The sequence below is a fragment of the Anser anser genome, assembly GCF_964211835.1.
Source record: "Anser anser genome assembly, chromosome: W".
In the NCBI taxonomy this organism is placed as follows: domain Eukaryota; kingdom Metazoa; phylum Chordata; class Aves; order Anseriformes; family Anatidae; genus Anser; species Anser anser.
Genome location: NC_139731.1, coordinates 15,751,238 through 15,766,364, shown reverse-complemented (window position 1 = coordinate 15,766,364; position 15,127 = coordinate 15,751,238). Strand labels below are relative to the sequence as shown.

The window sequence follows — 15,127 nt, the reverse complement described above, 5'->3', positions numbered from 1 at the left end:
CTTTGAGGATTTTCCAGTTCACCAACGCTGATACACACAAAGCCTAGAAGCACAAAATACATGCAGGAAAGCTTCAAGTCAACCAATAAATGCAAACTCTGTAGTTCTACTTACTCATCCAATTTCTGACATTTAAGAAGCTCTGTTGACTGGTGAGATCAAACATCAGTAAAAAGCCCATAGCATCTCTGAAAAATGCTGTGGTGAGGCTTCGAAACCTGGAGGAGGAAAAAAAAAAAAAGAGAGCATAGCTCTATTACAAAGTGAGCTCTAAGATTCGAGGTAAGCACATTTCTTTGGCAAAACGGAACTGAGTAAGGAGAAAGAGATGAAGTAAATGAAAGGTTTTCCAAATCACTTGTGAAAAACTATTAAAAAAATCCCAGTCAGAAAAGTCTGCATGATTTAAAGGATGTACATTCCCTTGGAAGTAAAAAAAAAATAAAATGTGATTTTCATTTTAGCTATGATACATCACATCAGTCAACACATATTAATCAGTGTGTTAGTAACTGGCCAGAGGAAGCTTATACGTGAGAAATAAACATTGTTGGTGACTAATGCATCAGCTCAAATTCTGTCTGATTTAACCTGGGACGGAGACAGAGAGAGAGAGAAGAGCTGGCTAATGTAAATAAGCTGAGACAGAAGCATTTAGTGCATCACAGATCACAGGGACACGGATGCTTCTGGTGAGATTACATGCACTTAGCTGATGGATGTGCACTGCCCAGTACAGTAACTATTAAAGAAAATAAGAGTAGTTGGCTGTTTACACGCTTTCGATTGTTCGATGCAATTTTCTACTGGTAAGCTCAGCAATAAGGAAAGGCAACCTGGTTTTGCAGACCTCTAGCCACACGTGCGCTCTGTGCATTTACACTCCCCTACAGGCTTCCCGCAAAGCCATGGAGCTGGACGCAAGTACAAACCATGGAACTGCAGCCGTTTGTCACCAGAAGGTCACAACTCTGTTCAAATCAGAAACGTGGAGACAATCCAAACGATATTACGTGTTTCAGAGTGCTGGCAAACCACGCAACGGCACTCTGGTGTTTTGTATATGGCGGGGATCGACCCCATCCCAAAACAGCACTATATAATCAATCCTGCAGAAACTAACGGTGGCAGAAACAGAAACGGGTATTTCATGACACACGTATATACAGATTAAAACAAAAGCTCTCCACATAAATATGTCAGATACCCTGACACACTCTTTGTATTTCTTCTCAGCAAAAAGAAATAGCCTTGAAATGTTTAACTTTTAATACGTAGATGGTGTTTGAGGGTAAGCACGAGAGATGCAAACAAAATTTCAGCTTTCTTCTGCTTTTCACATGGCAATAACCCCTCCCACACAGTGTTGGCACTGCTTATTTAGAAACCCGAAATCTGCCTCATCACTACTCTGCTTCCTCTGCAGTAGGCGGACGCTTTCGTCCACTGCTCCTCAGCTGCTGTTAGAGGTGTGACGTGCAATTTCTTCCCTTGTCAACAGATGGTATCAGCAATCATGCTGAGGGCAACCTCACACACAAAACCCAGCCGGGGAAGCTTAAGAAAGCGGCACGCACACTTCTCCCTCTCAAAGAAAAACAACAGGACCAAGTTCAATAGTGCCAAGTGGAAAAGGTCTCTGGGAATAGCAAACATCCCTGCAAACAGAAGACGGGGAATAACTGGTTAAGGAACTCTTCTGCAAAGGAAGATTTGGGCCACTCACGAATTTCGCATCCATCAACCACAGTGTGCTGCTGCAAAGAGGGCAAGCGCGACCAAAACCATGCAAGCAGTCAGCGTTGGTAAGACTTGAACCAGAACTCTCCACCCCGTTGCATCCTGGTGATGAAAGGGACATCAGTCCAGGGCAATACAGAAGAGAACGTGCTCCTAACAGAAAGCCTGAGCAAGTCAGGGGCACTTAAACTGGAGAGGACTTAAGGAAGGTGTCACGCTGTTCTGGACCTCGTCCATCGGAGCTGTGAACACCCGCACGAATGCAGACTGCACAGCCTCTGTGAGCAACCTGCTCCGGTGCTTAACCGCTCGTGCTGTTAGTGCTTTTTTTTCCTTCTACCTACTAGGCTTTTGCTTTGCTGCAGCTTGAGCTGGCGCCTCTGGTCCTCCAGCCGCGAAGCTGAAAAGAATCTGGTCTGCCTCATGTGCCTCCGCCTCCTGACCTGTTTTAAGGGCACTCCACTGGACTTCAGTTATCAGTATAAAGTACCTCATCCTGGGGGGCCCAAAAATGGGAACAGTACTCCAGATGTGGCCTCAGAAGTGCTAAATAAAGCGTCAGAAAAAGCTTTATTTCTGGAAAATACTTTTCTTGTCCCAAATTAAGAGGATTTTTGAGATTCTTCACATGTATGGGCTAATGGTTTACCCACAAATGTGGAAAAACTCAGACTTCATTTCTAACGAGCTGAACTCTTACCTTTCCTGTCCAGCGGTGTCCCAAAGCTGGAGATGCACCTTGAAGGCTTTTCCTGCAGATCCATTTGGTCCTCTGCTATTGTATACCTAACGAGAGAGTGCAATCAGTAAACACATGAATCACACGAAACCTTCGTTTGGAAGGTTATTTGGTCACATTTAGTACTTCAAATTAGACACCAGTTCTGTAAAACCTGGTATAGCTCTGTGCTGAGCAAGCTTTCTGCGCTCTGCTTCGTTGCTGTCCTTGCAAGATTTGCAGCTGGCTGACAGCGTTAGCCACTATTACTAGAACTATTTTTGATTCGTTAAGTCCTGTTAGACATCAGTGACTTCCTTACCAACTGCACCCGTAACCTTGTGGCGCTTAAAAGAAAGCACCGTGACCTTTTTCTGGGGCTCAATTCCTTATTGAACAAAAACAATGTGTACACTAACCGTTACAGTAAAAGACAGAAGGAAAAAAAACAAATACGAGCCATTTTTGTTCTCTGAACTTGCTCAGCAGACTCTTAGCAATTTTAAAAGCAGGGAAACGTTGCCCCTGCATTTACAGCAAGAAGATACGGACTTTTTGGGCATGTCTTTATCCAGATGCTCCACTGACCTTATTCGAGGAAGAGGAATGCTTCTTCGCCTGCTCTCTCTGGGCTGTAAAATACAGCATTCAGCTTTCCTGCTCAACCCAGTTAATATTAATTGGGGGTTGGACTAAATGACCTCGGGAGGCCCACTACGACTTTGGAATCACAGAATAACCTCGGATTTATTTAAACTGCTGTAATTTCAACACGTAGCTTCTAACCAGAACATGCTTTTCTTTCCTTTGTGGCAGGTGCCAGATCTGAGAATCTGAGAAGAACCAGCAGGATCAACCACACACCACGCTTTGCGAATTAAATAGGCTCACTGAAGCATGTTCCTGCAATACCCAGCATTATAAACAGGGAATTTCACGGGGTCATTTTTTAATATGACTTTTACGCACCACAAGAACACACACACATTGAACCTTTTGGATCTCCTTCTTAAAAGGACGTGTTATTCAGACGGACCTTCCAGATGTTTTAAAGCTCGTAACTGCGCGTGAGGCGTAGTTTCTTCCGTCCTTATAAAACCCATCTCGCCCCAAAATGTACGGCAGTGGAAAATTACAGAAGAAATCTGTCTGCAACCTTTCGCAGAAAAGTTCAGCCCCCTGGAAGGAAGCCAGCACCCGTGTTCAAAACACACTAACGAGCGTCTGACCAGGCAGGGAAAGAGCACGCCAGCAATCTGCGTGTTCAGACATTTCCTTGCAATAAAACTGCTTTTAATGTTTTCCTCTCGTTCTATCAGGGGAATCCAGCGGTGCGGTGGAGGCACCGGGTTCCCCTCCGACCTGTGCATCGTGCTTAACCGGTCTGAGCTGCTGGAGTGCTGATTAGGAGTAATTTAAGACATAATCCAGAGCCCTGATTCTTTTATTCTACCTCAGGCCTAATGATTAATTCTCTAGTACTGCTGATTTACAAGAGTTACCTGCTAATTGCCTGGCTCCCCACGGACCTAAACGCACCTAGTGTGTCCTGACCACACTATAAACCCGTGTGCTGCTATGGCTCAAGCAGGGGACCAAGAAAAGTGTGATTTACCCCTAAAACCCATATGGGGCAGGGGACCAAGAAATATATGATTTACCCCTAAAACCCATACAGGGCCATCTCTTCAGTGGGGCTGGCAAGTACCCTCCACAATGGCACCACCGAACTCAACACCACAGCCACAAATGCTCTCAGCCATAAAAAAAAAAGTTGTTAGGGAGGTTTTGGGTGTCTGGGGGAATGAAGCTCACCTTTTTGCACAGTAACAGGGACCGGAAAACACGTGAAATGGCAACACGTGAACAACTTTATATTGCCAACGCATTCATTCTCGTTCAACTACTTCAAAACTGGGAAAGCTTTTAAGAAAAATATTTTAAATGCTTTTTAACTCTTACATCGACCTGATGGGGCTGAGAAACATGGCTTTGTTGAAAGTAAGTAGTGGGAAGTTTTGTCAGAACTTGACTTCTCAGGAAAAAGGGTCTGCCCCTCTCCAGACTGAAAAACTCTCCACAAGCAGCGGTTCTCCTGCCCCTTGAGCATCTCTGCATTGTCAAGGCTTCCAAGGACTTTTCGTGCAAAATCCTTCAAGTATTTAAATTTTAAAAAATGCAAATTTAAAGAGGTCTCCATATGTGAACTGGGCAAGTATTTACATCTTTTTTTATCAAATAAAGAACTAAAATCATCCTCCAGGGTCTAATATCTTGTATTTATCATGGTTTCACTGTTCAAGCAAGCCGGAACGATTCCTATTAGGAAGTTGAATTTGTCCCCTATATTTAGCTTGTATCTGGTATCAGGATGTACGAGCAGATACATTAGTCATGTGAAATTAAAACAGAGCAAGCATGCTCTCATATTCCTGAAAAGAGTCTGACTGACGCTACAGAAGACTCTCATCTTCTATTTAGGATAAAGAAATAAATGCACTGCGGAGCAGGCTTGCACGCCTTGCATTAGGAACTACATCAATCCTACAAGGGCTGCTGATAACAGACTGCTTGCACTCATTTGTCAGCCCTGCTGCTGATGGGGAAGCAGGGAAGCAGCAGGCTCTTTTGCTAGTTTACCGTCTGATCTGGAAGCGAGCTGAAACTTCTGCGTTTCTGAAAGTTTCCATCTTTTCTCTTTAAATTTTTATGTTTTGGGGCCGGAGTTATTTCTAGTCATAAGCAAGCACACCTCATTCACGAGCACTATGGAAACCTGTTCTTGGAAATATGCAATAAACCACTTACCAGTCCCGCATTGGGATAAAGATAATGGCATTTTTCTCCTTTATCCAGTTCCTAATTATGATTTGCTTAAGCCAAGAGCTAGACGAGGAAAAGCATTATCAACATGCCATATCCCACAGCAAGAGAAGCAGCACGCATCGACGTCAAATTTGTTCTCAGCAGTAACGAATAAAGATAAAAGGAAGCTGCTATCATTCGTACGAGACAACTTACCACTCGTTTTTCCCGAAAATCTATCCCTACTGTCGTGATGAATTTGGGATTAAATTTGTTATCGGTGTATCTGTAGAGGAACGTTGTTTTTCCAACCCCAGAGTCTCCAAGGGCCAGGAGTTTGATCAGATAATCATAGTCTCCATCAGTCATAGTGCTAATTTTTAGGAACCTACGTAAAAAGAAGAAACAAAATGTTTTAAAAAGAGAATGACCCCTCCCCTTTTCTCTTTGTTTTTGCCTCATTTAGAGTTCTGGCCACTGAAATGCCGCTGGCCTGTGTGCACGGTCGAAAATTACGTCCTCTGGAGCTGCACGGCCTTCTGAGGCTGTTCCTTCGGCTGACTCCTCCCGGTGGGCTTCGTCCCAGGAACCATCCACCGGCTTTAGGAGCAGCTTTTCATCGGTTAGAAAAGGTTCTGCTGCTGCTCCTCTGTAGGCGGGGGTCAGTGTCACACAGCCTGACGAAAGAAGGCTTGCAAAGACTTGCCTTGGATGACGAGACTTGCGGGGCTCAGGCTACTAACAGCACTGCATGAAGTTATCAGGGCTACGTATTTTTATCTCGACAGAGACGTGTTTTTCCCTCAAAGAACTAATTAAGAAGCAGAGTAGGCAATCATCCCGGGGTCACCGTTAATAAAGGCAGGGCTCTCCCGCACAGTTTATTCACTAGCGCGACCAGAGGCACGCACATCTGCCTCGCTCCGCGACGCACGCAACAAAACCCGCCCCCTAATCAAATGCTGCCCGATGCTAATTGGAGTGAAGACGAACGAAAACCAGATGGCAAACCCGCAGCGTGGGCTCGGCTCTGCCACAGTGAAGTTGCTTTTTTGCCTGCAGCTTGATTTATTTCCTGCAGGCCAGGAGGAAGCGTTTCGGGTTAGGCGATGTCCTGAGGAAACCACAAACAGCTCCGGGTTTAGGCTATTTTCTGCAAACGAGACCAGCAAAGCCTGCCCTATTAGGTACTTGTGAAACAAATACATCAGGAAATCACAGGGTAAGACAAATTCCCAGCAAGGGGGAAATCTCCCTCCTCTTTGCCAGGCTGCCTCCCAGCCCAGGCAGAGCTCCTGGAGCTAAATGTATGCCACCGAAACGATTCCCCTGAGATTTTCACGGCCCCACACAGCACGTCCTGAGTTTTCCCAACCTGCTGAGTCAAGCGACATGGTATATATGGGAGGGAAAATCCCATTACTGTATTGGCTTTGCCAAGTTTTGCCCTGCAGAGGAAGGAAAGGGGACGACATACGCAAGAAATAGGCCTATAAAATATTTATTCACCTGCTTGAAACGCCTTGATGAGGAGAAAACTGGAATTACGCGAAACACCAGCTGGTTTACATCCTCTTCGCTTGTTCTCAATGTGATTTAAGTCCCTCGCTTTTTCCAACGTTTTGTTAATCCCGAGCCCAGATGAACACATCCGTTCCGTTCGCATCTTTACGCTGAGATTAATCGCTGCGCTACCAGAGCGGGAGACCCGGGGTCACGCTCCATTCATAAAACCTCCTCCTTCGTTCGGTGCAAGCCCTTAATTTCCATCAGGATAAAACCTACGTTCTTGAGCACTTCAGTTAGCAAGCACTGGCCTGCTTCGCCTGAAATAGAGATCCCAGCCCGTTTTGACTACCCTGTATTTCAAGAGCTTTAAGGATAAAAGCAAGCTGGCTGCGTACCAAGCCGTTTCATTGTATGAGCCGCCTACCTCTGACAGATCCAGAGCCACCCAGAGAGGCAGGACAAGCTTGTGATCCAAATCCACCTGCAGATGACAAGGGTTTAAAGAAATTGGAGGAAAAGGCTCTCACCTGCATGCTTTGCTCTGCCTTACTCTGCCTCCGTCCTGCGCTCTTCAGAGGTCAGAGCGCCACCGCAGCACCGTCACCAAAATTAATTCAGTACCTTTCACCTTTCCCACGGTACCTCAGGTTTACCAGCAGGGTGAGACTACTTTCTGCCCAGATGTTCAAGGATGATCAAAATCAAACTGTTTCTGGTCAACGCAGTAACTCTTCTTTGGGTAATTCATTCAAAAAATCAGAAAAAAGGAAGATGATTCCCCCCTCCCCGACGCCTGCCTGTTAATACGAACGGTCCTCTCCGCGGCCAGACCCAGGGCATCCTGGCAGCCTCACCCTCTTCCTCGCTTCACCCTCTTCATTCTCCTGACTCCTTAGGAAAGTAAGTTCATAACACGTAGGACGAAGCCTATTTATTCCCTTGGCTTGGAACCTGAAGCCACTAAGAAACCCTTCCTAGCTTGGCGAGCTCTTTGATGGAGACCGGCTGAGCACGCTGCGCGAAACGCTGCCGGCGGGGAGCTCACGGGCCAGACCCATCCTCTTCCATCCCATTTCCATCACTGACTTAATGCTCGCAAAATGCTGCCGTGCAGCAAACCACGCTCTCGTTCCGCGGGAAATTTTACCATGAAGATCTTCACTTCGTTTCGAATGAAAATGCTAAAACTATTACTGCTTACTAGCAATTACTATTAAGTAAAACATCTAAGCTTGCTCTTCACCGTGTCTGTGATTTAATTGGGTTTAAAAATTCTGAATGTTTCAATTTGCTCCATGGCAAATGTTACCTTAGATAATACCTACAACTGAGGTATAAGAATCAAACTATAATATCTGAGGTTCATAACAAAAAAAAGCCTTTACTTCAAGCGTTTTTGCGCAAGTCTCAAAAACACATCAAAATTTTCCACTAAGAAATCAGCAAGGCCTTTTTTAAGAAAAGCGTAATATACTTTTCTTCATTCTAATCCAACTGTAATTATAAATGGCTCAATAGATGGAGCTCCTGAAAAGAAATACCCATGGGCTGTAATGTACAAGTCTCATGTAAAGACAACACAACTTAATTCATGGTTTTCCATAATGGTATCCCAACAAACAAACACAAAACAGCCCAAACCACCACCACCACCGGATCCTGGCATCTTACCCTTCAAGTCCTCACCACCCCGAGAGCATCGCACGGGTCTGAAATTGTACTAGAAGCTATGGCAGACGAAAGGCAGCTTGCCACTCGACTCACCCACCTCACCTTCCAGTTCCAAGCCCTGCTCTCGCTCTGGTGGCGTGTTATCGTCCGGAACCCAAACAGAGCTCCCAGCCGTTCCTCCCCAGCCTTCCCGGCAACGTGGCCGATAGCCAGAGGATGATAAATGTGTCATTTCGCTGCTGTTCTCCCGGGCTGTGCGTCGAGACAGCGCCTGATTTTAACGACACTTCCCTGCTTTCTTGGCAGACAAGATTCCCATCTAGACCAGAAGCAGCATCCTGTTTCTTGATTGATTATTTTCTCCCATCCCTATTTAATGTTCTCTAACTACAGGGTAAGAGATCGTTTAAAATCTGGCACTTGTCAGCAGATGCTCCAGAGAGCGTTTTCTCAATAGAGAGACAAGGCTTCAAATAAACCAGCCTAACCTTCAGATGTTTTAGTTGTAGCCTACGGGAGAGGCAAATCTACTCCTCGGACACCACACTGCTGCTCTGCACCCGATGGGGAATTCGTAAGAAGCACGCTTTGGCTCTCCCTGCACGCTTGGAGGAGTATCTCGAGCACAGCAGCATGACCCTCCGGCATCTCCTACAGCGGGGACACAAGGAGTTCGAAGCACATCTGCCGGTATCAGCACATTTCAGCCTGGTATCAGCCGACACCACGAAGCGTGTCCTGTTTTGCTTCCTGACAGCCTCACCCTTTCCTATGTGGATTTCCCAGTTCTCTTCTTGCACTTTCCTAACAGGCCAGAGATGGCACGGCTGCTCGGGGCTGACTGCACGCCGCATCCTCTCTTCTTCCATTGGCACTGCTCCTGAAAAACTACAAGTACGGTTCCATATTGAAATCTAACCCGGTTTTGAAAAAAAAAAAAAAAACACATTAATTTTGGCTGGGCACAAACTGCAGAAAAATGGTTTCAACTCAGAAACTCTTTTAACTCTCAAGACGTTTAGACGTGTAGTAAAAACAAATCAAGCAGGCTAAAACTCTGATGAACCTAACCTAAAAATAGAGCCCGTTAAGTCATATTTTCGCCCTCTCGGAAGTGGAAGGGGTTATTTTATGAAAAAAATCTTAAAACTTTTAAAAACCCGTCCAGTTTGGAATTTAGATGTTGAAAGGATGCCCTAAACAAACAGACGACACGCTGAATTTTCTGATAATGCATTTTCTAATTAATGGAGACGGTTGTTTAAAAGAGGACATCTTTATACTTACGTAAGCAGCTACTGGGAATATCATTAAGGAAAAGCTATGCCCGCAACGAGAGAGAAGTCAGTTCCAGAAAACAAGATTTTCTTCCCCGACGCATTATTAGTTAAAAGGCCAACACACACAAATGTTGGATAAACAGCGTTAGCTCTAGAGAGCGCGGGATGTAAAATGGCAGCGCACATATTGTACCAGCAGCTGGTCAGCAGAGGCTCCTTCCCTCCGCGGCAAAACGCGTCGGCACCACCGCGATTCATCTGTTTTTACATTGAAAAAACCCAAAGCTTGAGGACAAAAAGAACCGGTGACGGTCAGCGGCGGGACGCAGGTGACCAGGACACTCGTCACCCACGCAGGCGCGAGCGGAGATGTCCCCGCTACCAACGTGTGGAAGGTGCCGATGGGCAAAGCCGCCCCGGGGGAGGACGGGCTGCCTGCCAGGCGCCCTCTTCCATTCGCTTCTCGACGACAAAAACCACTCACGGCAGTAGGTTCCTGCTGCAAATCGGAGCCGGTACGTACAGAGGGATGGAACCGCGTCGTCTCTAGCTCTGCGTGACCTCCTAACGAAACCATCCGGGCTGTTGGATCAGAATATCCGAGGGAAAACTGAGCTACTGAAAGAAGACAAGGCAAAACAAACCAACTACAGAATCTGCCCTGAGCCCCCAGCCTCAGCAGCCAGGCCACGCAAATGCTCAACCAGGACGACGAGACCTTCCAGGTGCCAGACTGGTTTTACCCCAGGTGAGAGCAGTTTTTAACCATACCTTGAAGAGAGAAGCCGCCCCCTGGTTTTCCGGCTTCTTTTTGTCTTGTTTTCAATCCCTGAGGCCTCTGCGCACTTTATGAAGAGCTAAATCCTAGTCCCACCCCAAATACCCACAGCCTGGTGGGACAGCGTATCCCAAGAGACAACCCCTCACCGATCACATCCTTAACATCCGACTCATCAGCAGGCACATCAGACACCTCTTCCCTAGCAGAAAGCACCTCAAGGGAAGGCTGCAGGACGAGGTGGGACGCAGGCAGAAGATTTAAATGAAATTTAAGAGCGCGTTAGCGGACAGTAGCCTCACAAAGCCTTCCCGAGCAGACAGATGGGACACGGCGATGGCGAGATAAAGCTCCAGCCAGTTACCCCAGCATCACGCCATGCTTTGTCAGCAGTCACCCGCCAAAAAAGCGGAGCCTCACAGCTGCCAAGGAAATGGCACACAATGAGCCAAACGCTTTTTGTTTTTTCCCTAAAAAAAAAAAATAAAAAATCGAAAAACTCGCTGGAGCTACGCTGAGCTGAAACGAAAGCTGGCTCCTCTCCTCAAAACCGGGCTCATGCACTCATTCCCACACAGGAGCAACAATACAGAAGAAATGGAGCAGTGGCGTGAGACGAGAGATCTCCCATCCTTTCCTTCCTTAAAGCAGAAAACCCCAAAGGACCGGAGGGAGCACCACAGCATTTGAGCGCAGACAGGTTCAGGATTTGGGACGTGGAGGCTCTTGGCCGGCCTCAGCCCGGTGTTTCACGCCTGAATGTACAAGGAGTGGACGTGCACTGGGCACAGCTCCTATTAAATGCAGGAGGAGGAGGGTAACGGGGGTGCTGTCACAAGCACCGGGTCACCTCGCGCCCTACCAGCACCACCCAACTTGCCATAAAGCCAAAGGGCGAGTCCGAGTAGCTCTTTGCTGCCTTGCCGTTCAAACCCCCTCAGCCTCTCCTGCTCCTCTGAAGGCAAGCGCGACCTACCACTCATTACGTTCCTTATCTGTCATGAAAAAAAAAAATAAATTCTATGAAAATTTAGGAGCTAATACGGTTATCGGAAAGGCACCAAGTGGGTTAGACTTCCCTTTTAGCTGCAGGAACACGATATCGTTATCCATGCTTCATCTGTCCCTGACCTTATCAACTTCTGGTTGTTGCGGATCCAAAACTCATCACAAATCTTTTGCAAAGCTCCTTTGACAAAAGCCAGCCCTCGCAACCACACGCACGACTCTTAGGCTGCTTTTTGCCAGCTCTCTGTTTAAATTCAGGAACCCCGACAAGCTGGTGAAGACACCCAACTGGTTGATTACATCTTTAACCCCATAACTGATCCCCAAATCAAACCCTAACCTGCCTTTTGGAGCATCTTCATGGCGGAGAATTTAACAAAAAGTCCGAATCGAGACTAAGCCTTGGAGAATTTCTGCTTTGTGCTGCCTGCAGATAACGAGCTGTATGCACAGCAAAGGAAAAAAAAAATGATGATGATGAAAAAACAGGCATATAAATGTGGGAACGGGTCAGAGCTGGGAGGCCATCCTCTTTACAGAAGCTTCTGAAACAGAGGAAAATTAAAAGCTTCTACTTTTTATCCTCCTTCTTCTACTTTTAATAATTTCTTTTTTAAACAAAAAGCTTCTAATTTTTCATCCTCTAGAGATGGATCCCCGTCCCTGGAGGTCCGCAGGAGGTTACAAAACCATGACTGAGATATTCAGCCAACCCTGCCCGGCACAGGAGCGGGGACTGACTGCTCTCCTAAAGTCCCGAACCCATTTTGCCATCTTACACCCGGCCCCTTGTAAACCAAAGCTGGTCAGAAACGACTTGTGGAAATTTGAAATTATACCACTCTTTCGCAACCCTCACAGCAGCTTTCCTTCTGCTGTCAGATGGGTAGAGGGGACTTTGGGCATACCTGAAAATTAATGGGTTTCATCCCATACAGCTGAGGACAGGCTCGGAAAGCTCCTGACGCTCTGAGAGCTCATTTAAACAAGCCGGGCAATCATGGTAAGCCACAAGAGCAGCCGACGCCTCCCTCGGCACGTTAAGGCGGATTTCCGTGCCCTGTACAATTCCGGTTAAATAAAAACGCACGACGGTGATCAAAACGGCTTGGCTTGTCGAATAATCCCATCCCATTTATCGCGGCTCTTTAAGGACCGAGAGAACTGTAAGGGAGGTTTCTTGAGACAGAAAGTCATCAGTTCTAACGCGCTAATGGCTATCGTACATTTAAAGCACCGCTTTGGAAAGAGCAGATCATTTCCTCTTTCTGCGGCAGACGATCTTATGGGAGCACTGAAGCAATCTGATTATTGCACGCAAGCTTCGGGACTCCAAGGCTACGGCGCTGCTCAGGCACAAACGCTCGTCCCACAAGTTTTGAACCCCTCGAAGCCGCAGAGGGCAATAAGCTGCCACAAGCAAGGTTAGCAGTGAGTTTTATCACCCTCATCTACTGGAACTCGCAGGTTTTAAAGAGTTAAAAGGATGCATAGATCCCCAAGCATCTTTTCCGCTACGATATTTGACAATTACATCGTCCGCGCTCCATCAGCCACTCCAGAGAGTTACTCAGTGCCTGATAAGCCCACTGCGTTTTAGATCACTGAAACTATTTCCGCGCTGCCTGGTCATTTTGTACGGCTGCACTGCCGAGAACAGAGGTGGAATATCACAGCACGGCAGGCCGGGATGCCCACACCGGGTCACGCTCGGATCTCCGCCGTCACATCAACCTAATGCCACCGAGGCCACCAGCCCGACCCGGGGATGGCGGGGAGGGACAGACTGCCCGGCCTGGCCTCGCCCCAGCACCACCCGAATCAAATCAAATCCTGCCCCACTCTACCACGCAACAGACATTGCTTCGCCGGGCCGTGCCTCAACACACAAAATGCAAAACGCGGACTTTCTGCTGCAGTAATCCTTGGTTCCTTGGTGAAAGAGAGCAAACCTGAAGCCTTCACGGGAAGAAGCAGCACAACGTATACGTAGAGCCTCCTCCGCAGCCGCTCAGAGACGACAGGAATGCCTTCACTCGCAGGAAAATCAGCTTGGAGGTCTGAGGCTGCGATGCGTGAACAGGGAGGGAAAAAAATAGCATCCTGCAGAAAAAGAAGCTGCGCAGCTTTCTCGAGCGCGAATTTGGACTTTCGGCAGGCTGGACTCGCAGATATCTGGGTAAGCAGCACGCAGCTGCGTTTTGTGCCACCTTCCTAAGGGAAGCATGTTTTTCAAGATGCCGTTACGCCAGTTTCTGGCGTGCGGCAGCAGGCACTTCGGTACTGACCGGGGCTGCGCTGTGCCAGCCGCAGCAACTCCTAGGCACGCGCTACGGGAGCGGGTTAAGGGAGCCTTCCCGCAGGGGCTGCCACGCAGCGCTGCTCCTCCCAGGGCAACGCCGAGCCCCGCGCCGTGAGAGCCGTCGCCTCCCTCTGCAGCTGTTCAAACTTCCCTGACACCACGGCTCGGCGGAGCCTTCCAGCAACGCCACGCGTGCCGACCTGCCAGCGGTACCTCCCCGCGCGTCCCCTCGTCACGCCCCACCTGGGGAGCTTCACCCGCCGCCGACGAACCCACCAGCTTTGTTGGGAAGAGTCCCTCGGCGCGGGGAAGCTGCTCCTCCTTCGAGTCGAGCTTGAGTAAGGGACGGGACGCGGCGGCACGCTCTCTTTCACCGGAGTGAATTAGCACGACTCCAGCGCTTGGCCTTTTTCCCCCATACGCCTGCAAGCGCGCGATCCCTTTCGCCTCCAGCGCTTTCCTCCACCCGCAGCCCGCAGCTTCGGCTTACTTTAAGGAGCGTTTCGCCCGAGTTCGGAGGCGGCGAGCTGTTTCCCTGCTGCTCCGCGGGCCTGGTGCTCCCGCAGGGAGCTGGGGTCCCAAACCCGCGGGTGACCCCCGTGGGGTGCGATGGGACCCCAGACCCCCCGGTGCCCGTGAGCGGGGCCGGTTTCCAAACGACAAGTGTATCCCTTCTGTGTCTGCGCCCATCTTCTTCTACGCTTCGTCTCCCGTTCTCGGCTCACCCCTGCCGCGGAGGCGCGGGTGCCGGCGGCCCCTCGGGAGCCATTTCGGGGTAACCACCTTTTGGGCGCGACGAAGCCGCTTCGGGCACCCCGAGAAGCGCAAAGCGAGGGGAGAAAGCCCCGGGTGCAGGCGGGTGGGAGCACCTCTGCGCCTCACGGGGCCTGGGGGGGGGGGGGGGCTGCCGGCTCCCTCAGCCCCCCCGGCAGGGACCGGGATCGGGCCCGAGCCCACCTCCCCTTCCCCTTCTTCCCCTTCCCCACCCCTCCGTCCGGCGGCGGGGGCCGGAGGTGCAGCCCCGCAGCCCGGCGAGCAGCGCTAGGCCGTGCCCGCGGCCGCCCGGGCTCCATCGCAGCGCCCCGCCGCGGGGCCGGGGGCCGAGAGCGGAGGGAGGGAAGGTGGAAGGGGGGGGGGTCCCGGTGCCGCCCGGCCGCCCCCCAGCCCGCTCCCACCGGCACCGACCTGCTCCGGGGAGCGCCGCGCCGCCTGCGCTGCTTCCTGCTGCCGGCGGCGGGGGGGCCGGGCGCCGAGCGCCTCCCTCTGCGGGCGGCCGCGGGGCTGGAGCCGGGGCGGAGGCGGCGCCGCCGGGGCCT

At 49.4% G+C, this 15,127-nt stretch overlaps 1 protein-coding gene across 5 annotated transcripts in view; it reads right to left on the bottom strand.

Annotated features, from left to right (window-relative positions):
• Nucleotides 1-15,127, bottom strand: part of LOC310888622 (ras-related protein Rab-27B) — a 23,458-nt gene extending 8,331 nt beyond the window's left edge. The window contains exons 1-6 of one of the 5 annotated variants that reach the window (XM_083815506.1): nucleotides 7,197-8,034; nucleotides 6,773-7,089; nucleotides 5,757-5,940; nucleotides 5,480-5,651; nucleotides 2,441-2,526; nucleotides 115-218 (exon numbers count right to left, since the gene is read on the bottom strand). In XM_083815506.1, the coding sequence (XP_083671632.1) occupies nucleotides 115-218; nucleotides 2,441-2,526; nucleotides 5,480-5,651; nucleotides 5,757-5,940; nucleotides 6,773-6,929 (703 nt within the window). In that variant the 5' untranslated portion in view covers nucleotides 6,930-7,089; nucleotides 7,197-8,034. Of the gene's footprint in view, nucleotides 1-114; nucleotides 219-2,440; nucleotides 2,527-5,479; nucleotides 5,652-5,756; nucleotides 5,941-6,772; nucleotides 8,035-14,301; nucleotides 14,517-14,996 lie in introns of those variants that run through there. The other 4 variants (XM_083815505.1, XM_083815508.1, XM_083815507.1 and 1 more) reach the window with 4 other exon arrangements.